Source organism: Taudactylus pleione, unplaced genomic scaffold (assembly GCF_031769625.1).
Source record: "Taudactylus pleione unplaced genomic scaffold, aTauple2 ptg000093l, whole genome shotgun sequence".
Taxonomy (NCBI): Eukaryota; Metazoa; Chordata; class Amphibia; order Anura; family Myobatrachidae; genus Taudactylus; species Taudactylus pleione.
In genome coordinates this window covers 31,486,312-31,513,520 of record NW_028284495.1, presented here as the reverse complement: position 1 = coordinate 31,513,520, position 27,209 = coordinate 31,486,312, and the positions used below count along the sequence as shown (strand labels likewise).

General features: G+C 42.5%; 1 protein-coding gene and 2 pseudogenes across 2 annotated transcripts in view; 2 read left to right on the top strand and 1 right to left on the bottom strand.

Moving 5' to 3' along the window:
• MYOM1 (myomesin 1) overlaps positions 1-6,626 on the top strand; it is a 155,325-nt gene extending 148,699 nt beyond the window's left edge. For both annotated transcript variants that reach the window (XM_088469642.1, XM_088469641.1), the window contains 2 exons: positions 2,241-2,296; positions 4,676-6,626. In XM_088469642.1, coding sequence (XP_088325768.1) covers positions 2,241-2,296; positions 4,676-4,957 — 338 coding nt within the window. In that variant the 3' untranslated portion in view covers positions 4,958-6,626. The remainder of the gene's footprint in view (positions 1-2,240; positions 2,297-4,675) is intronic.
• Positions 6,627-9,300: 2,674 nt separating this feature from the next.
• LOC148526928 (5S ribosomal RNA) lies at positions 9,301-9,419 on the bottom strand (annotated as a pseudogene).
• Positions 9,420-10,393: 974 nt separating this feature from the next.
• On the top strand, positions 10,394-10,512 carry LOC148526927 (5S ribosomal RNA; annotated as a pseudogene).
• The last annotated feature ends 16,697 nt before the right edge of the window (positions 10,513-27,209 follow it).

Genomic DNA, 27,209 nt, shown 5'->3' with positions numbered 1-27,209 from the left:
ATGATGGCATGATGATGTCATTGTTGCCCCACCTCCCACTAACAATGCAGCAATTACTGGCATTGTGAAGTGAAGGATTGGCCATGATGACGCAATTCAGTTTGAAACGCGCCATCGGCCGCACGAACTGCCAACTTCCCTTGCAGCCTCCAGGAGACTTACCCACACTTCAAGGTATGCGGGAGAGACACCCGAGAGCCTCCGGATGTTCCAGGAGAGTAGGTAAGTATGTCTAAATGACACAGAGGCCAAGGAAAATATTATGCATGCCACACTATAAGCTTTTGATGATTCTATGACTTAATCCTGTTTAATTATTTATCTTATTTATTTGCAAAGTATTTTAGCAGGAATATATACTTTAAGCACTTAAACGTAAGCTCTAGGCCGCCTACAATCACCCTCCCCTAAATTAGCTTGGCAAGCGAGGATATACCCCCAATTTCTTGGGAGCTGGGACAAACAGGTGGGACAGTCCCCTCAAATCTGGATAGCTGGGAGGAATGGTGACCTCTAATTATTAAATATGCTTTGGAAAAAAATGGCAGTCACCTGCCTGACATATGGGGGATATATTTTGTAAAGTTGCAACTTTCACCCTTTTCCTTGTGTGTTCAGAATTATGAAAAGCCATTTTGTATCAAAGTTTGCCTTCCATCTTAGGGCTCGTTACTGCTCCACAGATGCTACTTGATTAGTCACTCATTAGATGCTAATTGATTAAGGGGTCTATTTACTAAGCAGTGTTGGGAGACAGAGTGAAAAGTGATAAGGTGCCAGCCAATCAGCTCCCAACTGTCATTTTTCAAACACAGCCTGTGAGATGGCAGTTGGGAGCTGATTGGCTGGTACCTTATCACTTTTCACTTTGCTTCCTAACACTGCTTAGTAAATAGACCTGTAAGTCTGTTAGATTTATTTATATGCATAAATATATACTGCATATATGGACATATATCCACTCATCCAGCTCAATCATTTATAAATATATTCATGCAGCCCTTAAAATTTCAATCAGTCATAATTTCTAAAACATTATTTCAATGTGCAAAGTTTAAAAGTCAGTCAATTTAGAAAGCAATAGCTACAGTATTGCTGCCAATGATTGGAATAAGCATGGTCTGGTCTGCCAGATTAAAATTGTGCTGTGTGTGGGGTCACCTACTGTTTCATCACTTTAACTGAATTTACTCTGAATTTATATGTTACTAGTTAGCAGCCTGTCAAAATGACGGGACATTGTCGCGCCTGAAAAAAGTCCTGTTTGATGTCTCAAATAGGTCACTTTTTGATGATTTCTGCTTGGCAGCTCGGGGGGCTGGGAGTAGAAATGTCAGCGCCCGAATGGAGCAACAATTGAATTGCTCAGTCGGGCACCATCCAGTGGCCGCTGGTATGCAACACAATTGAGTTCCCCCCATAGAGGTGAGGAGCAGCGTTAGCCATATATATATGTATATATATATATATATATATATATATATATACATACATATACATACAGGTTGAGTCTCCCATATCCAAATATTCCGAAATACGGAATATTCCAAAATACGGAATAATTTTGGCATGACTGAGATAATGAAACCTTTGATTTTTGATGGTTCAATGTACACAAACTTTGCCTAAGGCACAAATTATTAAAAATATTGTATAAAATTACCTTCAGGCTGTGTGTATAAGGTGTATATGTAACATAAATTACTTTCATTTCTGTACACAAACTTTGCTTGAGCCGCAAAATTATTGAATATATTGTATAAAATTACCTGCAGGCTGTGTGTATAAGGTGTATATAACACATAAATGCATTCTGTGTGTATATTAGGGTCCCATTCCCAAGATATCTCATTATTAAATGCAATTATTCCAAAATACGGAATATTCCGTTATCCAAAATACCCCTGGCCCCAAGCATTTTGGATATGGGAGACTCAACCTGTATATATATTACCAGTGAGATGTAAAAATGGTTGGTTTTGGCACAGTAAAACGATATGTATGTGTGTTGCTTTCTTATATTTAAAGACCACTTTTTTCATTGCTGATTTTATGACACAAAGGAATAAATGTGCAATAACAACATTGTAGTGCTTATTATGGGATTGTGTTTATCTTGTAAGAGTGGCCAGATATGGTGAACATCTGCTGTGCTTATTGCCATTGATTATATTGTATTCCTAATAAATAAAATTGACTACTAATGTTAATGTTAACACATGCATTTTTTTTTATTTTAGATCGTGCCAGAGTAATAGGAGGTTTGCCTGATGTTGTAACCATACAGGAAGGAAAGGTAAAGTAAATTAATTATGTAAATTTGGTAAAAATGTGTAAAGAAAGCTATTGTTATATTTGGTAAATCAGGTCTGAATTTGCACAATGGCTACTTATGCTCACATCTAAAAAAGAAATGTAGAGGCAGCAGTCTGTCACTTTAGGCCCCATCAACTCTTCAAATAGTTGTATATATTGCCTTCAAATATTCTGTATCACAATGAAATAACAATGAAGAACCATCATAGTACAGGAGCAGTAACAAATATTGTCAAATAATAGGGCCCATTTATCAATGAGTTTTATCATATACAACAAATTTTAAAACTCGTTGTGTATGATAATGGTGCTCCAGCCAATCAGCTCCTAACTGTCATCTGTTTGAAAAATGACAGTTGGAAGCTGATTGGCTGGAGCACCATTTATCATACACAACCAGTTCTAAAACTTGTTGTGTATGATAAAACTCTTTGTGAAATGGCCCCAAAGTTTTGGAGCTATTAGTATACGACAACTATAGAACTCAGGGTCTGTTTCAGAGATGGACGCAGTTGACAGAGCAGCTACGTCTTTGGATGCAACTGCTGTGCGAAAATATGTAAAAGCGTCAGGAGGCATCTGCAGTAAAAAGACAACCATTACAGGCTTCTGTGATCCTCTGCTGCATCCGAAGAAACAGATTTGGATCATCTGTGTTACCTTCAGTCATCTGAGTAGCCTTCAGATTACACAGGAAGGTGGGAGTTTTCATGCTGCCGAGGTCAGTGAAGCTGCATCCAAGGACTCAGCCACTTGCCTCGGCATGCCCAGAATTTAGGGCCATCACGTTCACCTTTTCTGGGGCACTGGCCGTCGCTGCCCTTTCCCCGCCCCCAAACGGCTTAGGCAGCACTGCGACCACTGCCACAGACAGAGATCTGCACAGTACAGATCTTATTCATGCGCAGATTGACAGAGATCGGAGATATACACAAACCATTGGGTTTGCGTACATCTATGAATTAGGCCTTGAGGCCACAGTTGTCAAATACCAATAGCAGGAATATATAGCTAATATTAGCACTGATTTGTTACGGCTGCCTGTATGGTATCATTTTATTTTAATACAAGCATAAATCATTGTAACACAATATTGGAAAACGTAAATAAGACAAATTTGCTCGAAAACTATACTGATTAGGAAAACCCATATAATGCTCAATGCTGGTCATCATAGCAATATTTGATAGAGGCAGCAACACACTCTGCAGGCAGAAGCTTTCACCATTGAGCATGCAGTGGATCCAGATGTGATGGTCTATCCTATAGGAGACCCCTGATTTGCCCTTCTTTGCATAAGTGATGGGTATTTAATGCACTGTGATGCCCCATATGGACGGGATCTGTATGAAATCCCACCGGATGTCAGCCCGGCGGATGTAATACCAACGCTGGAAGCTCGACAGAACTAGATCCCGAAACGGTAAGTATCTAATCTATCCCTAACCTCCCCCACCCTAACCCTCTTTTAGGGGTGCCTAAACCTAACCTCCCCCCAAGTGCCTAGCCCTAACCTCCCCCTAGGGGTGACTAAACCTAACCCTCCTCCTCGCACCCTAAACCTAACCCTCCCAGGGGGATGCCAAAACCTAACCTCCCCAGGGGGTGCCTACCCCTAACCCCCCTTCCCCTAGCCTAACCCTCCCAGGGGAGTGCCTAACCCTAAGTCCCCCCCAGGAGCCCTTAACCTAACCCTCCCCCCCCGTGGCTGTCCACTACTACCGCCCGGCTTACCTTCGTTTGGTATGCCGAGCGTCTGTCGCACAGCATAGGGCTAATGATAGGCGTAGGGATTTTGACACCTATCTTTAGTACCTTGCCAGGATATGACAGTCGGGAAGCCAGCGGTCGGCGTTTTGACCGTCAGCTTCCTGACTGCATACCATATGGTCTTGCTGTGCATGCACTGACCCCTACACATGCCTAGAAAAGCAGAGAGCACCAGTATACAGGTAAGCAGGCATCAGCGGGACCCCTTATGACTAGGCTTTGGAAGTATTTTCACCACTGTCTCGAAGACAGTGTCTCCAATGTAATGTACATGTGTAGTTGAGAGTGTTTACCTCCAGAATCTCTCTAATACTGCATAAAATACATTTGTAGTTCTAAAAGAAGCAGCACAATCTGGACCCATTTTCAGGTATTTTCTATACCTAGGTACTAATGGGACATTACTGTATCAGATTAGACACATCAGTACACTATAGATGTTCCCAGAATATAAGGTAGTTGCTGTCTGAGGCAGTGTCTACAGGGCCTCAGGTATGTTGTGGGTGTATCTATCACTTAATTTTTGGAAGAGAGTAAAAACACACATTGTACTATATACTGATCTAACATCACTTTTATTACATTGTAGGCACTTAACCTCACCTGCAGTATCTGGGGCGAGCCAGTACCAGAGGTCAGCTGGCTAAAGAATGAGAGAGAATTGACTGGAGATACACACTGCATCCTCAAGTTTGAGTCTGGGAAGTATGCCAGCTTCACCATTACCGCTGTCGCCACTTCCGACTCTGGCAAATATTGCATCCGGGCAAAGAACAAATATGGCACTGAGACTAATGATTTTACTGTAAGTGTGTTTAATCCAGAGGGTGAAGAAGCAGAGCAGGAGGCTCAGTCTGAACCTAAGAAATAATAACTATACTAATAAAAAAAAGGAGAATTTATGGAGGGTAGAATGATGTTAAGTGCTACAATAATGTAAAAGAGCCACGGTTTCTAAATCCCGGCCTCAGGTCTCTCAGCAGCCAAGTTTTCATGCTCTCCTTCCACATCACTCTTTAACGTACCCTCATTTTGAACGGTGCATCCCTGCTCCTGTGAGAAGATCTTGAAAACAAATCTCTTTGGAAGACCTTAGACCTGGTTTGAGAAACAATGGCATATGCGACTGACTCCACTCCTTTAACCTACCTCACTTCTAGTTTTAAACTTATTTGGAGCAGCTTAATGTGTTCCTGTCAGCTACATACTGGTGGCAGCCTTTTGGCAAGATGAACCAACATCAATACCCTAGAAACAAGTTCTTTTTTTAGTGACATCACTGGTCCCGAGTGATGTCATAGGCATGGTTATTGAGCTGCCTCCACTGTGTATGTAGGTGATAGAAAAGAGTTTAAATAAACTGTGACTCAAAAGCTATAGACATCTAATGTGACTTTATTATAAATTATTGCATAATTTTAAATATTCAAATGCTTCTAAGAATACTTGTGTTTAACATGCTTTTTGTTTGTTATTTTTGTTAATCCCTTTAGTATCATTATTCTATTATTTATTTCTCTAAGCATAGACATACCAAATAGTAAGTCTCCAAACCGTTTACAATCTGCATAGTAATAATATAGGAACAGGACAGGAACGGACCTACAGAAATAATGTACTAATAAAAAAAATAATCAATAGTAAAATTTGTGCAGTATTTAGATGATACATTGGTGTCCTACCACTTCTATTGTACAAGATCAATAATAAACCAGAGCATTTGGCAGTGTTAGTTCAGTTTAAACATAATATTTTCTAACAACATTCAATTGTACGTTTTGTTTTCCTTAGAGCCACAGATGTATATACATGTTCAATTTTATTTATAAATGATGTGGTTCGTTCAGTACATTAATACTTCTCATAGCACAACCAATAGATTATATACCTATTTTAACAAATACAAATAAACTACACTTGATTTTTCGGTTGTTCTATGTTGGAGTTTATAAAATTAATATGTACGAACCACAGTTTTGGGGGAGATGTACTAAGCTCTGGAAAGTGATAATTTGTTAAGGGATTAACTACCAACCATTCAGCTTTTAATTGTCATATTACAGGCTGTGTTTGAAAAATGACAGGAGCTGATTGGTTGGTAGTTTATGTTTCTCTCCAATTTATCTCTTTCCAGAGCTCAGTACATCTGCCCCTTCACTATATCAGTGAGAGTTTGTGCAGCGGGTGTTGTATTACAACTGTCAGCATGCTAGAGCCTGACTGCACATATTATGAGATATATGAAGATGAGGTGGGTGAAAGAACTGGAGTGAGGTTAAGGCTAAAATATATGCTTTCATTTGACACTGCATAACCGGAGAAGACTTTGAAGGGGTAATGTTTAAAAAGTCTAATTAAACAGTACTCTAGAATTACTCAGCTGTGTAAAATCATACTGAACTGTAATACCACCATTGTGCTGTATTGTATGTCTTACATTAATGTTCATTTTTGTTAATTGTAGGGTATTCAATCACTTCTGTATGTGTCTGCCCACTATTCACTAATAAACAGAGCACATATCTTCATCTCTACCTCCACCCTTGTCTCACTGTGTGTCCTTCTTTGATCACAACATTTCACCCTTTGCACCATGGTTTAACAGCTCTCAGAGCTACTGTTGCAGTTTGCCCATTTAATTTCACTAAAATTCATAATATAATTCACTAGTTTTTTGTACCCATAAATGTTATTGTCACTGCAAACAAGGCAAGAGTCACAGGAAAGCGAGGACCCCAATCTGTTTGCAGAAATACAATAATATTTATTTACAAGTCACTATTTCAAATTCTAATATTAAACGTCATTTTAACATTTAACCAATTAAAGGATCTTAAATGACCACTGAACCTACAATACAAGTTGGCTTATGAATAAGAGCTACTAATTAGATTTACACATTTTATATGTAGGTTCCAGGAGCTTGTCAGAATTGAAGATATTGAGAAAACAGTTTTTATTGTAGGAGCATTTATATGTATGCAGAACAGACTTCCAATCTTTAAAGCTTCCTATACAGACACATTGTGTCGCATGGCCTGAGCTCTAATGAATAGTCGGCACAAATAGTGCACTCAGAATACAGGCAGAATGACTGGGTATATTCAGCCATGGACTGCACAATCTGGCACACTTCTGTCCTAAACCAACTAACTTAAAAATTGAAGGTGCTAGTCTTTTTGAGTATGCAGCTATTTGGTACCAGTCTGGTATAAAATTACCAAATTAGCCATCCAGTTTGCTATTTTAAGATGCTAACTCATGTATATAGATACTCAGCCTAATCCTTGACCAATTTGGTCACTAATGCCCAACCACATTGTACATTTCTCATCCAAATAGTTTAAGGGCTCATTGGTGTTGTCAGTTGATGACCACATGGCACAGTGGTCAGCCACTCACTATGCAGTGGTTAGTTATATAGACAAATGAAGTGTATTCCACTACTTTAAAATATAACAGCAAATGTACAGTTTACAGTATGCTACAGTACATTACAGTCTCTCTCTATAAATATGTGTATATATATATATATATATATATATATATATGAACCAATGTGATGGCTATGGCACCAGCCAATAACAGTGTACAAATAAATAAAATTTAAACAATTATGAATATTTTACTATAGTGACGAATACAACAGGACGCTCTACCTAAAGGTGTCAGCTGGATATCAATGATATGGATTGGGGCATGAATCCCAAACAGAAATATGGAAACGGTGAAAGATACAGCGACAGGCGTCTCTAATGATGAAAGTGCACAGTGCAATAAATATATAAAATAAAAACTATTTATTCAAAATTCATAAGGACATAATATAAATAAACAAATAAAGCGCACAGAATGATAAAAAATCCGAATTGATCCTTTAAAAGTGTCAAGCTAGTTGGTAAATATAAAGGAGCAAAGATGAAACTAATTAATCATAAGCTATATTAAAAATGCAGGTCAACAAGTCTCAGCACCATAATAATTGAATAAAGTGCAGGTAGACAATAGTATATATTGCACAGGCCCAATAATATATACTAAAAGCAAATAAACAGAGAATTAGGTTCTAAAAGCAGCAGTAGATAAAAGTGCTTATCTTGGTAACAGAAAGGCAAGAGTGCAGCTCCCAACGCGTTTCATCCAATGGGACTTTTTCAAGGAATGATAGCTAGCAAACATAAGTCCATATTTATACCAGGTTTAAACAGAACTGATTAATCCACTTTAGGTCAATTGATGACCTCATATCCGGTCTAACGATGGGATTAAACAAAAAGGAAACTCCAAAGCACTCCTATGTGGTAATGCATTATTTAAAAAATGAAAAAGGATTCCAGAAATGTCCACATAATGCTAATAGTATATAAAAATAAGCGTTTAGCTTGGCGGTTACTTCCGTCCAATAGAGGTGAATTTCCGCCCTTAGCACCAACATCCGTCCTCTTCCGGATCTGGATAGAGACCCATGGCAATGAGTTCGACATCCGCTTGATGTACACGACTTCCATCCTCACTGTAGGCTCCACGCGGGGTCCATTCTCCTAGTAAGCATCCGGGAATAGTAACGCGGGTGCACAGCTCACGTCCGGTCCACGTGACTTCCGCCCTGGCTCGATCGTCCACCATCTCAGCGAACATCCGCCCATAGATGACGTCAGTGCATCCCGCCTAGGTCCAGCACTTTCTTCCCTTAACGTGGTCAGGATCTTTAATAGGCACAGCCATACATCTGCGGAAGCAAAAGACTTAGTAGTTTTTTCGAATTTACAAGCGCCATTTTGGAAAAGGGTAGCTTAGCCCATAATTAAGCGACACACCAATTAGATAGGCATACCATAATAATAACAGTGAGACACGGTCTAAAACTGGGAATGACAGTGAAACACGGTCTAAAAACTAAATGTGGCAACACAGTTTTGGAATCATAAAATTATGAATTAAAAGTGATATGAATGAATATAATTAAAAATGACGACATTAACACGATATATAATTAAATAAAAATAGATAAAAATGAATAACTGAGGATATTAAAAATAAGAAAAATAAGAATATTAGCAATTTGAAAATTAATAAAGAGCAATAGTCTTTCTAGTGAAAATTACAGAGGAGGGGATTGTAGGTACAATTCATATTTAACCATGGAACAAGGGTAGAGTTAGATCCATACAGAGACCCAGTGACTGTCTCACGCGCTGTTGTAAATATGTATTGACACTACAACACCTGGTATTCCCAGGAGGTCTCCCATCCCAGTACTGGCCAGGCCCACATATGCTTAGCTTCCAAGAATGGATGAGATTGGGCATATACACACTGGTGTGGTTGTAGGTCCCTTTTAATATATACAACTACCACCTTGTCTCTTACAAGAATGGAGCAATCTCGTAACTCTCATTAAATCCTTGTGGGGCCATGGTATTCAACTCAAAAATCCAGAACATTTCTCTTCTTGAAAGTTTGTTCCCTAAATCACCCCCTCTCTCTCCTAATTTCACATGCTCTATTGCTTTAAAAGTAAGGTCCTCAGGTGGCAGAAAAAACCAAGGACCTGGCAAGGGATGAATTGTTAAAATATAAAAATAAAGATCTGGGAAGGAAAAATTGTGTGCCTTTCGTGACCACCTACAACGGACACGAGAATAAAATAAGGAATTCCTTACAGAAACATTGGCATATTTTACTCATGGACCCAGTCCTAAAAGAGGTTCTTACCTCAAGGCCTGACATAATTTACAAGAAAAGCATGAACTTGAAAGATATTTTAGCACCAAGCATGATTAAGACTGGGACATATAAAACTAATGAAGTCCTCCCCAAATGTTTAGGTTGTTACAAGTGTGGACATTGCAATGTTTGTAAGTTCATTCACCCATGAAGAAAAGTATTTTACAACTTTGATGGTTCAAAGGAATACAAAATCAGGAATTACATGAACTGTAACACCACCTCCACCATATACCTCTTAGAGTGCAAGTGCGGCTTGAAGTATGTGGGGAAAACTAAGAGACCATTAAAGATGAGAATTCAAGAACATGTCTGAAATATTAAGAACAAGGTTGATGGACATGCGATGTCTAAGCATTTTTCTGTTCACCATGATTCCAATCCGGAGGACCTTACTTTTAAAGCAATAGAGCATGTGAAACTAGGAGAGAGAGGGGGTGATTTAGGGGACAAACTTTCAAGAAGAGAAATGTTCTGGATTTTTGAGTTGAATACCATAGCCCCACAAGGATTTAATGAGAGTTACGAGATTGCTCCATTCTTGTAAGAGACAAGGTGGTAGTTGTATATGTTAAAAGGGACCTACAACCACACCAGTGTGTATATTCCCAATCTCATCCATTCTTGGAAGCTAAGCATATGTGGGCCTGGCCAGTACTGGGATGGGAGACCTCCTGGGAATACCAGGTGTTGTAGTGTCCATACATATTTACAACAGGGCGTGAGACAGTCACTGGGTCTCTGTATGGATCTAACTCTCTACCCTTGTTCCATGGTTAAATATGAATTGTACCTACAATCCCCTCCTCCGTCATTTTCACTAGAAAGACTATTGCTCTTTAATAATTTTCAAATTGCTAATATTCTTATTTTTCTTATTTTTAATATCCTCAGTTATTCATTTTTATCTATTTTTATTTAATTAGATATCATGTTAATGTCGTCATTTTTAATTATATTCATTCATATCACTTTTAATTCATAATTTTATGATTCCAAAACTGTGTTGCCACATTTAGTTTTTAGACCGTGTTTCACTGTCATTCCCAGTTTTAGACCGTGTCTCACTGTTATTATTATGGTATGCCTATCTAATTGGTGTGTCTCTTAATTATGGGCTAAGCTACCCTTTTCCAAAATGGCGCTTGTAAAGTAAAAAAAAACTACTAAGTCTTTTGCTTCCGCAGATGTATGGCTGTGCCTATTAAAGATCCTGACCACGTTAAGGGAAGAAAGTGCTGGACCTAGGCGGGATGCACTGACTTCATCTATGGGCGGATGTTCACTGAGATGGTGGACGATCGAGCCAGGGCGGAAGTCACGTGGACCGGACGGACGTTAGCTGTGCACCCGCGTTACTATTCCCGGATGCTTATTAGGAGAATGGACGCCGCGTGGAGCCTACAGTGAGGGCGGAAGTCGTGTACATCAAGCGAATGTCGAACTCATTGCCATGGGTCTCTGTCCAGATCCGGAAGAGGAAGGATGTTGGTGCTAAGGGCGGAAATTCACCTCTATTGGACGGAAGTAACCGCCAAGCTAAACGCTTATTTTTATATACTTTTAGCATTATCTGGACATTACTGGAATCCTTTTTAATTTTTTAAATAATGCATTACCACATAGGAGTGCTTTGGAGTTTCCTTTTTGTTTAATCCCATCGTTAGACCGGATATGAGGTCATCAATTGACCTAAAGTGGATTAATCAGTTCTGTGTAAACCTGGTATAAATATGGACTTATGTTTGCTAGCTATCAACCCTTGAAAAAGTCCCATTGGATGAAACGCGTTGGGTGGCTGCACTCTTGCCTTTGAGTTACCAAGATAAGCACTTTTATCTACTGCTGCTTTTAGAACCTAATTCTCTGTTTATTTGCTTTTAGTATATATTATTGGGCCTGTGCAATATATACTATTATCTATCTGCACTTTATTCAATTATTATGGTGCTGAGACTTGTTGACCTGCATTTTTAATATAGCTTATGATTAATTAGTTTCATCTTTGCTCCTTTATATTTACCAACTAGCTTGACACTTTTAAAGGATCAATTCGGATTTTTTATCATTCTGTGCGCTTTATTTGTTTATTTATATTATGTCCTTATGAATTTTGAATAAATAGTTTTTATTTTATATATTTATTGCACTGTGCACTTTCATCATTAGAGACGCCTGTCGCTGTATCTTTCACCGTTACCATATATATATATATATATATATATATATAATATATATACATAGTATATATATATATTTATATATATATAAAAAACAAGTTATTAGCAGCTCTTTTATATAAGGCAACTCTTATTTTGTGTTGAGTGGACCAGCTTTATCAGTTATGCAAGGAGTCAACAGATTATAAGGGGCATATTTACTAAAGTGCAGGTTTATAGAAGTGGAGATGTTGCTCATAGCAACCAATCAGAGTCTATTCATCATTTATCTAGCACTTTCTAGAACATAATAGCTAGGATCTGATTGGTTGCTATGGGCAACACCTCAACGGCTATAAACCCGTACTTTAGTAAATATACCCCTAAGAGAAGCAACTGATAAAGGTGGCTGGTAATCACAGTAAACATAATTACCTAAAATTGTTGAATTCAATATATTTTTTTAACATGATTGGATTACAGAGGTCCAACTCATTCTTGCTAGCAGATAACCACACATGCCATGTATTCAAATATTCACATTGTTTGGGATCTATATGTGATAAAATCAGGGCAATAAGGTCTGAATCTCTCACATGGTTCAGTTAAATACTGCAGTATGACAGTGCATGTCTTCTGAAGACCCAAATGGACACAATCACAGGTATTATTTTCTATTTTTTTATCACTGACTGATTGCGTAGTTAACATTCATTAGTGTTCCGGCTATATTGTAACAAGTTGTGCCCTTCTGATCATATGACAGATGTGGGGGTGTATGCAATTCATGGGAAATAACTTTCTTGTATATTAACGCTATCATGTGGCATCTCTATGCTATCCGGATTTACATTTGGAAGCCTGATGTATACCTGATGCCGAAATCCTGCTGTTTTTGAGTTGGATGCACGCTTGAGATACATGTGACTCCACATAAACACATGGGTATGATGTTTTTTGAGGTAGAATGTGTCAAACTGTAAATGAGAACCATAATGATCTCCAGGCAAATGCAATAAAGCTTGCACTTTGAGTGAGACTCCAGTACACAAATGTTAGTCATGCCGCTTGTGGACCTGTCACAGACCATAGATGAGTGCTGCTCTCTTTCTCTATTCATGTAGACATAACACAGAAGTTCAGGGCTTGTATAACTTATGGTGCATACACACGGTCAGATTTTTCCTTCAGATCTGAACGATAACGATTTAAAAATCGTTTAGTCGTTCATATCTGAAGGAAAATCTGACATATCTGACATGCCTGAACGATGGACGATGAACGATGCGCGTTCCCGTTCGTCAGATAACGATATATGACATCTGATGTGTTTGCAGTCAGACTTGGATGATTCCATTCATTTTAATGCAGTCAAAAATCGTTCAATCGTTCAAAACTTTGGTAAAATCGTTCAATCGTTCATTTGACAAATCTGACCATGTGTATGCTCCATTACAGTTTTACTGCTGATGAAACATTTTCTGCAACACCCATATGATTTCCACTAAGTGGGCAGTTCTATTTTTAGTTGATATAAGAAAAAACTTTTACATATCTGCAAATGTGACAGGGTCTGTGTGGAGTTTGCATTTCCTCCTGTGTTTGCACAGGATTCCTCCGTACTCTCGTTTCCTCTCACCTTCTAAGACCATACAGAAACTGGCTGCTGTCAAAAATGGACCAGATTGTGACTATATGTGTGTGCAGGGAATTTACAGGTAAATGTATCAAATGTGACTTATCTTAGCACTAAGAGACATCCTGCATCACCTCTTATTGCAGCAATGTATCAAATGTATCAAAAGAGAGCCCCAAAGAGATGTCAGGAATCTCACCCCTCCGGATATCGCTGTCCCTCTGCATTGCATCCGCATAGTTCTGATGTGATAAATAATTGCTAGTGAGCGGCCCTGTTGCACATGCTTGCGAATTTACGAAAATGCAAGATTTTCATTTGACAGGGATGCGTATGCGCAAAGACTCAAGCAGAAGCATCTGAAGACGGTAGCAGGACTATAAGTAAGCATAAAGGCAGCTCAGCTCAAGTGCAGAACTGACTTTCCTCTGCTGGCCTAGCCCCTGCCAATTTTGTGCCCCATAATGCTGTGCAAACGTCATTCTGGAGCACATATGCCCAACAGTAAAGTTAAAATCCAGCGCAAAGAGGGTAAATGAAGTTCCCCCTCTGTGCACTATTAGCTGATCTCTGCACTCACTATGCGAAACCGGACTGCCCATCTGGCACTTCTGGCAAATGCCAGATGGGCCGATGGCCAGATGGGCCGATCTGGCGTCAAACCCCAGCCGAACAGCTCCGGCCTCCCGGCGCTCTGCTCAGTCGGGGATACTGACTCACACACCCCCGTGAGGTGAGACCAGGTCCATTTGAAGTGAAGCTACACCCCTTTTGCGGATGCTTGTTTAGGGGGACTGCCAGCCCCAGTCTGTCCCTTCAGCTATGTGCTCTGCATGAGTGGGGGAGGGGTAAGTGTTGTGAGGGGGAGGGGGGATACATAGCCACACAGTGCGGATTAAAATATATGGTGGGGGGGGTTAATGCCACAAGGTGGTTTATTGCTATGAGGAGGGAGAGGCATTACTATTAATATCTGAATTTTTGCTACAGGTAAATGGAGGGGAATTTCAATTAGGGACATACAGACCACTGGGGGTCTATTACTATTGGGAGGATGGGGATGGGGGTATAGCCACTGGAAGATCTATTGCTACTTGGGAATCTATTGCAACTGAGGGTGATCAGAATTAATGTTTTAATGGGCATGAAAAGCAACATTGGCGGTAACTTGACCCCCCCTATGGTATTTTTTTCACTAAAACATGTAAATATACTTTTAAAAATATATATTTTTTTAAATCATCAGATAAGGGAGGATTATCACCATTTTCATACATTGGCCCCAAAGGGCTGTAAACTCCAATGGGACAGGGTCTGATGCAAATGATTAAATATTTTCTTACAGCGCTGCATAAAATGGAAGCCCTATATAAATAATAGACAATAATAATACTAATACTAAGTACGCACATATTTTGTATGCCATTCCTCCTTCATTCTCCAAATTGGCACTGCCTGAAAACATTTTAACAGTTAATTCACAGTCTCACATTGTCAGCTGTATTATTGTCGGGGTTATATTCCCCACTGGGAACTAGTAACTGAGCAAGTACTGTACCCCGTACATTTACTCTGTGTTTTGCAATGTATGCCCTCACTCTACCCACTCTCACATCAACCGAATTTGCATCATGTTTCTAATGTGTTTTCACAGCATTAATGAGGCTTCGACATTGGTGTTCTACAAATGTACAAAATATATGGTTTTACAAAACAAACAATACAGTGCTCACTTACTATCAGGGCTGTAACTAGGGTTGGGCAAGCAGGACCACCACCCAGGGCAGGGCCGGTGCAAGGTTCCTGGCTGCCCTAGGCAACAATTTACCTTACTGCCCCTGTTCTCACAAATTCATAATATACCACGTATCAGAGTCCCCAATTTATAATATGCCACACAGAAGGCCCCAAATTCATTATACACTATATAGAAATACCCCAACTCATATGCCACACAGCAGAGCCCCAAAATCAAATTATGCCTTTTAACACTGCTCCCAATTCATAATATGAGACACATATGTGCCACAAATTCATTATAAGCCACACAACTGTATCCCCAATTCAAAATGTTTTCTTTTCCACATAGCTGTGCCTCCAATTCATAAACACAATACCCCTAATACACATGCCACACATGTTCCCAAAATTCTTTATATGCCACACAGGTGTGTCCTTAATACATTTTGCCACACATTAGTCTCCCAAATATTTAATATGCCATACAACTGAGCCCCCAAATCATTATGCCCAATACATATTTAGGCCACACATTGTTGTCCAAATTCTTTGTATGCTATACAGTTGTGCCCCCAATACATTATGCCACACATCAGTGTCCCAATAAAAATTATAAAAAATACTATGCAATCTTGGAGAGTGATAAAGTGGACAGTGACCTCAGTCAAGATGTCTCTATAAGTAGTATCTCTGCTATAGTAACATTGAGATACTACTTATAGAGATAATGTAGCTGTGAGACTATAACAAAATGGCTGCCACATTGCCAACTCTAGTGTTGACTTTAGTTGTTAACTATATGCACTGCAGTCTGATTGGTTACTTGGGGCATCAATCATTAGCATGAGGCTTTAACTGCAAATAGGAGCTGTCCCCCTCCACAGCTGACCCGGGCACCTCCACCAAGCCTGGTCCCACTCCCCCCCTCTCGGCACCACTGTTGACAGCCCAGTTGGCCACATACATGCAGAGATCTGCTAACACTGTGAGGACTGGTGATGGACTGATGGTCATACTGCAGACGGACCAGATTGCTGTAGCTGATTGGACTGTAAGATGTATTTTTCATAGACATCGTTCTTATTTCTTTAGACTCAGTGGCGCCCTCCAGGGGCCGGCACCCTTAGGCAGCTGCGTAAAACTGCCTAATGGTAACACCAGCCCTAGGCACGGGGTCTAGGAGATGGTACTGTCGCTGCCCCATGGCACCTGGATTTGGCATGCAGGGTCCTGTACAGCTGCTGCAGAGCTGCCTGGGGTATCGTTGATATCAAATGTTTGGGGGGCAAGGCCAGCACATAGCAGATAAACACCCTGCTAAAACACTGCTCCATATAAAAACCTAGCCAGGAAATATAATTACAGTGAGGGTGACATTTTATTGAATGAAAATATTTCCATGCAATTTTGTGGCTTAAATACACCTAGTAGCATAAAGGGACACATTCAATTTACATTTTTTCAACATTGTTTAAATTGTTTAAATTGTAACTAAAGCACAGTCTGTGGTCTATCTCTCTCTTTAAAACAGATTCATGGCTACTTTTAGATGGCAAACAGAGTGCCTCTAAGTCAGCAGCTTTGAGACTTTTGAGGTCGTAAAGGTGATAATGGTGGTTCTTGCAGATAATTACACTGCAAGCAGGGCATTAGCAGTAAAGGGGACTGCAGTAACATATATCCTTTACCTAAAGTAGGGATTGCCATTGACTAGCAACCATCAATTGCTTGCCACCAATGGATGATTGTTTTGTCAACAATGGTGCGGATCCAATGGTTCCCCACCATTGATGAGAGGGAGCATAGTGATGTTTTTGCCTGGTGTACAAAGCATAACCCCACCCCCCTTTATGCCCCGCTTAGCTGTCACTCTCTTTTCCTTGATTGGACCTTGATTGGACCGGAGTACCCTGGTCCGTCCAGGCTCTGTATGGCCCTGTGACCACCATCTATCATGTCCTAAACAGTGCTGGCCACTGATGGTGTAAATAATTGATGTTTCCCTATCAATGCTTTCTTGACATCAATAAAGAGCAATATCGGTTAACCAATTGATGGCCATCCCTAACCTCAAGTGGCATTGCCCCAAATAACCACCCTCAAAGCCAGATGAGGCATCTATTGCATCTACATTAAAAGGGAGTACCAAGTTCCACATTGGTCTAGGAGTATACCATCTAATGTTTTACTTGAAACATTACTGAGCGCCTGAGTGCTACATGTATAACCAAGAAGAACTTTTCATTTGCAACAATAGACAATAGCTATACCAACTTGCAAGGAAGATGCTAACATACACAGACTGTTACTGTGAAGGAAAGACTATCCATGGAAAGCAGGAATATGGGCTGCTGTTATATTTGTGCATTCTGAGCTAGTAAATACAGAAGACCTTTTACCTGGAAAAACTATATACATTGAAAGAATTAGTTTTGTACATCCAGCCATGCTGATGGAAAAGTGTATGTCTGGATTATGATGCAGTGAAGGATTGTGGGAGGTGAGACTGTCTAGGACATCTCTAAGAATGTTTTGCTCATCTGGAACCTGGAGCAGTCTGTCTAGAGTAATGGCATCAAGTAAATGTACTGGGATAAGGGATTTTTTAATACAGGGAAAGCAGTCAAATAGAGTATCATTTGTTAGTCCCACAAAAATAACAACAGGAATTCTTGAGAATTGCACATAAACCTCCTTACACTTGGCACTTAGGAAACTAGGATTTTTGTCACCCGAGGCAAGGCCATAATTTGGCGCCCCCCCAAAAAATACAACATAGAGGACGAAAAGGGTGTGTGGTTTTGTGACACAGTAATGCCCCTTATAACACATTATCCCACACATTAATGACCCTTATAACATATTATGCTACAGTAATGCCCCTTACAACACATTATGCCACAGTAATGTCCCTTACAACACATTATGCAACACCGTAATGCCACTAACAACACATTATTCCACAGTAATGCCCCGTATTCATTAAGCCACAGTAATGCCCCTTATACATTTGTGCCACAGTAATGCCCCATATACAGGACATTATTGCACAGTAATGCCCCATATACATTATGCCACAGTAAGGCCACCTTTACATTATGTCACAGTAAGGCTCCATACACATTATGCCACAGTAAGGCCACCTTTACATTATGTCACAGTAAGGCTCCTTACACATTATGCCACAGTCAGGCCTCTTTGACATTAAGCCACAGTAAGGCCCCATTTCCCTTCTCTTACCTGCCAGGGCCATGCGGTGGGTGAGCTCGGGGTGGCGCAGGACGGGGTTGCCACATGCTGGGGAACTGTGAGTACTGCCATCCTTGTAATGTGGTGCCGCTCACGAACCAATTGGAGCTCACGGACCGGCAACCTCTGCTGATTGGCTACCGGTCCGTGAGCACTGATTGGCTTGCGACCGTCACCACATTAGACTGATGGTGTCTCTGTGCCTCTCAAGGACGGGATGCGGCTCCAAACCCACAAGAGCAGCAACCTAGCCTCTCGGCAGCCTCTCCCGGGCACCCCCTCAAGTCCGGCACCCGGGTCACGTGCCCCCTTAGCCCCCCTAATTGCGGCCCTGACTTAGGGGAGCACTAGAAACAAGCTCTTTGTTAGCCCACAATGTATTTTGGCCTGGTATGGCGAGGACTGTAGCAGATAATTGTTACTTATTCCGTGCATGTCAAAAGGTGGGAAAGCCAAGTGATAGTGACCCTGTACTTCTGCATTCCTGCAAATCGCAGGCAAACTGCTGAAGGGCTAGAACTGTGGACAGCAGAGCATCTTGACTTTTGTATAATTCTAGATAAGGAAAAATTAGAAGAAATATTTACCATATCTATTTGCATACTACGAGGTACATTGAGAATCCATAGACTTTTCTCCCTTTGAGGTCTAGAATTGGCGGAGGGTCAGAGAACCTCCAGATTTAGACAAGAAAGAATTGGGAAGGACAATTGTATACACCTAAAACTTGGGTTGCAAAGTACGTTCTGAAGCTCACCAACAAGATCCACCCCTGAGGTTGATACATAAAAGCTTTGGTGAGACAGAAGCATTGATATGACCACAGTGCCAAGGAAGAAAGGTTATGGGATGCATCATGGCAGAATAAACTACAGACTGTCTGGGAAGGACCTTTTCCTTAATCCTCTAGATCAGTGGTTCCCATACTCGGTCCTCAAGCACCCTAACAGTCCAGATTTTAAGGATATCCATGCTTGAGCACAGGTGGCTTAATTAGTACCTCTGTCAATTTGATTTAACAATCTGTACTGAAGCATGGATATCCTTAAAACCTGGACTGTTAGGATGCCTTGGGGACCGAGTTTGGGAACCAATGCTCTAGACAAATGGTTCTCAAGCTCTGTCCTTAATGCGCCCTAACAGTTTAAAGATATCCATGCTTGTGCACAGATGGTATAATCAAACTGACTGAGGTACTAACTAAATCAATTGAGGTTAAGCATGGATGTCATTAAAATCTGGACTGTTAGGATGCCTTGAGGGCAGGGTATGAGAACCACTGCACTAGACAGAACAATGTATGCGGGGGTTGGGTACGGGATGCCAGCGTTGAGGATCCCAGTGCTCAGCATCCCGACACGGGAATCCCGACTTGGTGATAATGTTGACACCTGCTGGTAAGTATCCTAGCCCTACCACTAAACCTAACCCTCCCCCCCGCAGCCTAACATAACCCTTCCCATGCAGCACAGCCTTAACCCTCCCCCTAGTGCCTAAGTATCCTAACCCTGATACTTACCATCTGGATGGCGGTGGTCGGGATGCTGACGCCGGGATTCTGACTGGTGTCGGGATTCCTGAATTGATATTCTGAGCTCCAGCATCCCTACTGCCAGGATACCAACTACGTCCCGTATGTGGTTAGGCTTACTTTAGTATCCCTTTAAACCGGGACACTCATGAATTACACAGGTTCTGGGGCTGATTGACTTTAAGCCTGCATTTCACCTGGCTTTAATCAGCCAAAGAACCTGTGTAATTCATGAGTGTCCCAGTTCAAATGGATAGAATGGTACACCTATATGTGGTAGACCTAGATGCAGAGGCGTAACTAGGTATTTGAGGGCCCCATAGCAAAGGTTTGTAAGGGCCCCTATGCACCTCCCACTGGTATAAATGTATATAACACATGTAACTTTGACAAGGAATATGGGCCCCCCTAAGCTCTGGGCCCCATAGCAGCTGCACCCCTTGCACCTATGCTAGTTATGGCCATGCCTAGATGCATCTTACGAGAGATAGAGAGAGAGAGAGAGAGTCCAATATAAATGGACAGTTGTAATAATATTATTGTACAGAATGCCTCAGACTACACAATCTGGTGCTTGCTTTTGTCACACTTACAGCTCAGTAGTATGGCTTTGACATTTGTTCGGACAATATTAATTTCTCTCTTGCATATTTCAGATTGCTTGGTGGAAGTACAGGTTGACAAATTACTAGGTGCTGTCTTGGCAGGGGAAAGAGTCTTTAAGCCTGTGATTGCCAATCCTCTTCATTGCAATCAATTTGGCACCTCTTCAACACCATTCATTTATTTTTTAGTGACTGGGGTTAGATATCAGAAATGGAGGAATCCTGAACTATGATGAATGACTATGTGCCAGGGCCACCTTAATTTGCTGACATTAATTACTATGTGATTCCACCTGCTGACAAGTTGCCTACATGTCAGGCAAGGATGGGATGCAGTCAGGAAGCCGACAGTCGAAATGCTGACCGCCGGTTTCCCGACTGTCAAATCCCAGCTGTCAGGATCCGGCCTCGGATCGGCCTTTACTCACCACGGGACTGGTGTCTTTAGGCTCCGAGGTGTTCAGACGTCAGTGGTAGTGGTGGGTTATGGCTGAGGATTCTCACCAGGGTCCAGTTGGACTTCCATGCGTGCTTCCGGACTCCTGTGTTAGCAGGCATGGGCGCAGCCATGTTGGTTCATCTCACCTGACTAGTTTCCTCCAATGGCAGTCCTGCTAGTGTCCCAGCTGATCTCAGGATCCAATGACCAGCTGCCTGGGGGTATTTAGGACCGACTCCTGCAACAGGAAGTTGCCTGATCAACAATTGTCACTCCTAGTGTGCTAGTAGAGTCTTTGTTCCAGGTTCCCTTGGTTTTCTCGTTTTCCAGTGCTTCCTCGAGCTACAGTGCGACCAACATCTCTGCCTGTGTGCCTGGTCTCCATTGTCTCCTTTGAGCGACAGTGCGATTACATCTCTGCCTGTGTATTAGTTCCAGTGTCTCCTTTGAGCAACAGGGCGACCAACATCCCTGTCTGTGTACAAATTACCAGTGTCTTCCGGAGCAGCAGTGCGACTAACATTTTTGCCTGAGTGCTTCACCTCCAGCGACAGTGCACTTACATCTCTGCCTGTGTGCATTATATGTGCTGTTCCTTGGTGCAAAAGTGTGTCCGCACGCCACTACCTGTGTATCCTTCGAGTGCCACCCTGTGGTGTAAAAGTGCACTGCACGCCACTACCTGTGGTATTCCTCAAGTGCCATCCTGTGGTGCAAAAGTGCATCTGCACACCACTCCCTGTGTATCCCTCGAGTGCCATCCCATGGTGCAAAAGTGCATCCGCACGCAACTACCTGTGTATTCCTCGAGGAGTGCCAGCCCGTGGTGCAAAAGTGCGTTAGCACGCTACTCTCAGTGCATTTCTCAAGTGCCACTTCCAGTGTACCTCTCAAGTGCAGTCCAGTTGTGCAAAAGTGCGTCGGTACGCTATTCCTGGAGTACTCCTCAAAAACCATCTTCTGGTGAAACTCCTTGTGTATCAATGCCTTTGTTAGGAACTTCCCCTGGGCCATTGATATCTTGAGTCTCTATTCCCATGGATCTTGGACACCTGATCAAAGGACCGTGACCTGCCTGCAGGGTGCAGCTAAACCCATATCCCGCTTGGAGGGGTCACTGGTGAACACCTCCCTGCAGGTTAGACTCCGCACCATTCACCAGGTCTCGCCAACGTCCAATATCTGTGGATGAGTTCTGATATCCAGGCCTCTCACCGCAAATTCTTCCAAACCCAAGATCACAACCCCTCAGTAGGGGATTCTACAACGGCAAATATAAATGAAAAAAAATTACTAACTAGCCGCGGCTGCAGTGGGGCTGGCGGGCCCCTTGAAGCTTTGGGCCCTTGGGCAACTGCCCAACAAGCCCAATGAAAGAGATGGCCCTGACTTTAGGACATCTAAAGGTAGAAAAAACCTCTGAGAGAATTTTGCAGCATTTTTCTGGCCAGAGGTCCATAAAGATGCATCCTGTCCTGAGTGTCAGTACCAGGCTCCCAGGCCACATGATAGAATTCTGCTTGTCCCATTACTCATGATTGAGGTACCGTTTGAGAGAATAGCTATGAATTCAGTTGGACCTCTAATAAAGTCTGACCAAGGTCGACCATATATTATAGTAGCAATAGATTGCGCTACCAGATACCGGGAAGCAATGCCATTGTTCAATACATCAACAAAGGTAATTGCTAGGGAACTAGTACATGTCTTTAGCAGAGCGGTAATACCTAATGAAATCCTAACTACTCAGGGCTCAGGGTATCCCATTTATGTCAAGAATCATGAAAGAGTTGTGCCGTTTGTTTAAGGTTACTCATCTAAGGACTCGTATCACCCTCAGACTGATGGTTTAGTGGAGAGGTTTATCAAAACTCTAAAGACTATGGGGGGTATACAATTAGGCTGCGAAAGGTCTGGCTGGGAAAAGGCTGCGATGACGTGATTTTCACCTATTTCAATTATCCCCATATTCAATTTCAAAGACTTTTCGCAGGTTTGAAAAGTCTTTGAAAAAAAACGGGGATAACTTTTCACCATGTTTTACATGCCAAAAAAAAGTGTAGAATTGGGGTTTAGGGGTGCAGGCTTAAAAAAAATAGCCTGCACCCCTGGGAATGACATTTAAAAATAAACTGTGTCAAAAAAAGTTTTAAAAAAAAATAGGGACACCCCAAAAAAAGAAATAAAAAAATTTGGGTGAAAAAAAAAGGGAAAACAGTGTTTAAAAATAGGAAATAGGTTCAGGGCTATTCTACAAGTATGCGGCAGGTGTTTTCTAGAATAGGCTATTAGCGGCAGGTGCATTTTTGCAGAATTAAAAAAAAATGACTTTAGGGAATAAAAAATATGCTAGTACCCATTTTCATGTACCCCAAATATGATGGGACCACTTAAAAAATGAAAAAACTAACCTAAGTGCTCTTCTGCATCACTTCTTCAATGTCGGGAAAAAACACCTGCCGCGGCTATTTAAAAACCCGACTTTCTTTTCAAGGCAAAAACGGGGGTACCCATAGTGATCCCCCATGTCTGGACATCTTTAGGGAGCTCCTACAATTATTTCCCGAAAATTCCCGTTTTTTTCGTAGATCCCAATTCCCGTTTTCGCTGATTTTAAATTGAATACAGGGATAAAGCGGGCACGCGCCCGATACTTTATCCCAGGAAAAGCTCCGATGTGGAGCGAAAAGACCAGCACGGACTTTTCGCTCCCAAATTGAATACGGGCCTATGGGTCTGATTCAGCAGCGATCGCAACTGTGATTACGCATGCAATCGGCAGATTGTTGTATTCTGCACATGTGTATGCATCGCAGTGCACGTGCGCAAATACTCGACTGCGATCCGGATTGCAAGACCTATCGCAGAGTGATTGACAGACCCATCACAGAGTGAGTGACAGGAAGTACCATTTGGGGGTGGTGACGGGGGAGTGGTTGGCGAAACGCAGGCGTGCCAGTGCATTTTAACGCCATTACAGGAGTGTGCATAAATTAGCCATTGCGATACTATATGCAGCTTGGGCTTGCACTGCGTGCGATGAGGTTAGCAATTCCTGAGTAAGGTCAGAGCTTGTGCAAGTGTGCGTGAGACTGCGATGGTACTCAATGTTACCGATAGTTTCGCAGTCTTGCTAAGTATTACGGATGTGTGTATGGTAAAGTGGGCGTAATTATGTTAGGCTGCGTATAGCATTGCGATTACATCATTAGCATATCTTTGCAGTGAAAAGGTACAACAAAGGGTTTACAATCTCAATGCCCAATTACGCACCTTTGCTCCTGGGGATAAAGTGCTTATTTTGGTACTCACAGCAGAAAGTACATTTTTGGCAAAGTGGCAAGTACCATTTGAAATTATAGAAAAAATTGGTGAGGTTAATTATAAAATGTACCAGCCTGGGAAAAGAAAGCCAGAACAGATAATTGTGTAAATCTTATAAAACCTTGGAAGAATAGAGCAGCTCTGTCCAGGGCCGCCATCAGGGGGGACTGCCGGTACTCTAGTATTGGGCCCGGAGAGAGAGGGGGCCCGGCTGACAACGGCAAGGCAGGGAGGGAGAAAAGGCATCAGCGGCAGCACTGCTGTGGTATTTCATTATGGACTGGAGCTAGCCACGAGCTGTGATTGGCTCGCGGAACGGAGGCCAATCAGGAGCAGCAACTCCTGATCAGCCAATCGGGAACGGCCACTCCTGATTGGCTGCCGTTCCGCGAGCCAATCAGGAGCAGCAGCTCCTGATCAGCCAATCAGGAGCAGCGGATGCCATTCCGTGAGCTGTGATTGGCTCGTGGCCGGCTCCATAGATCAAATGCTACAGCGCCGCTGATACTCATGGCCGGCTCCAGTGACAGTCCATAGTTGAATACCACAGCGATTATGCTTTTTCATTCTCTCTGCCTGCCGCCTGGTGCACTCCTTGCAGCTGCCAGCTGGGTCCCCCCTCTCTCAGGACAAAAGAATGAAGAAAGCAGGTATGCTGACCCTGTCCTGTGTCCTCTCCTCTCTTGTCCAGCTAGTCTTCCCTGCACTGTACCCACAGTACAGCCGGCCTTTCCTGCAGCCCCCCCAGTACAGCCAGCCTTTCCTGCACCCCCTCCCAGTTCAGCCTGCCTTGCCCTGCCCCTCCCCCAGTCCAGCCAGCCTGCTAAGTCCAGTCCAGCCAGCCTTCCCTATGCTCCCCAATCCAGCCAGCCTGCCTTGCCCCTCCCCCAGTCCATCCAGTCTTCCCTGTGCCCCCCTCCTAGCCTAGCCAGCCTGTGTTACCTGCCCCAGTCCAGCCAGCCTTCCCTGCACCCCCCCCATGTCCAGCCAGCCTTCCTGACTTCTCTGCCCCTCCTCTACTGTCCTTTGCCCCCCTAGTCCAACCAGCCTCCCCTGCCCTTTGCCACCCCAGTCCATCCTTCACAGCCCAATGTCCTCCTTGTCCAGTCTTCCCTGCCCTGTCCCACTCCCCTGCTCCCTCCACAATGCGTAGCCTTCCCTGGTTTACCCACAATTTGAGGCAACACCCCTGATATAGCTCCACTCACATTATCCACAGCTCTGCTAAACTCTGACCTATACCCGGGGGGAGGGGCCCTGCCTATTTTGTTAGTACCGGGCCCCAGAATTTCTGATGGCAGCCCTGGCTCTGTCAGCTACCCCGATCCCTCTGGTAAACTCAGTACTTTTCGTTCTAAAAGTAACAATAGCCAAAACCCTTTCAACTATTCAACAGCATGGAGCTAAAGAATTTCTCGTATAAAATAGAGATCTGTTTTCTGACATACCTGGTAAAACAACAGTCATTAAATTAAACATAACATAATCACTGAGCTAGGGGTTAAGGTTTACCTCAAGCCCTATAGACTACCAGAAGCCCAATAGAATACCACTTTTCTTTCCTCCCACTCCCTCCTTGACCCTTTTCAGTCTGGCTTCCGTTCTCTCCACTCCACTGAAACTGCCCTCACAAAAGTCAGCAATGACCTCCTTGCTGCCAAATCCCAAGGCCACTACTCTCTTCTCATTCTCCTTGATCTCTCTGCTGCTTTTGACACTGTGGACCACCCTCTCCTGCTGAATATCCTTCACTCCCTTGGTCTACGTGAAACTGCCCTCTCCTGGCTGTCATCCTACCTCTCTGACCGATCTTCTTCAGTTTCCTCTCACGACTCCTCTTCCCCTCCACAGCCTCTTACAGTAGGTGTTCCCCAAGGTTCTGTTCTTGGTCCTCTCCTATTCTCCCTCTATACTTCCTCTCTAGGTGAACTCATCAGCTCTTTTGACCTCCATTATCATCTCTATGCTGATGATACTCAAATCTACCTTTCCTCCCCTGATCTCTCCCCCTCTCTTCTGACTCGTATCTCCAACTGTCTCTCTGCTGTCTCTTCCTGGATGTCCCAGCGATTTCTTAAACTTAATATGTCTAAGACAGAGCTAATCATCTTCCCACCCTCCCACATCACCTCACTTCCCACTATTTCTTTATCAATTGATGGAATAACTATCTCACCTAGTCCCAAGGTGCGCTGTCTTGGAGTTATCCTGGACTCATCCCTCTCCTTCAAACCACATATCCAGAACCTTTCACAGTCCTGTCGTTTCCATCTCAAAAATATTTCTAAGATCAGACCCTATCTCACCCAGGATGCTACTAAAACCCTCATACACTCACTGGTCATCTCCAGATTGGACTATTGTAACCTCCTCCTATCTGGCCTCCCCAAATCCCATCTCTCTCCTCTCCAGTCTGTCCTCAATGCTGCTGCATGGCTTATCTTCCTCTCCAAACATTCTGTATCTGCCTTCCCTCTCCTACAAGCCCTACACTGGCTCCCCTTCCCTTTCAGAGTCCAATTTAAGGTTCTCACGCTCGCTCACAAAGCCCTCACCCAATCTTCTCCCATATACATCTCTGATCTCATCTCCCTTCATGCTCCTCTCCGCCCTCTTCGCTCAACTAATGCACGCCGCCTTTCAAGCCAGCTGATTACTTCCTCCCACTCCCGCCTCCAAGATTTTGCCCGCACTGCTCCCCACCTCTGGAACT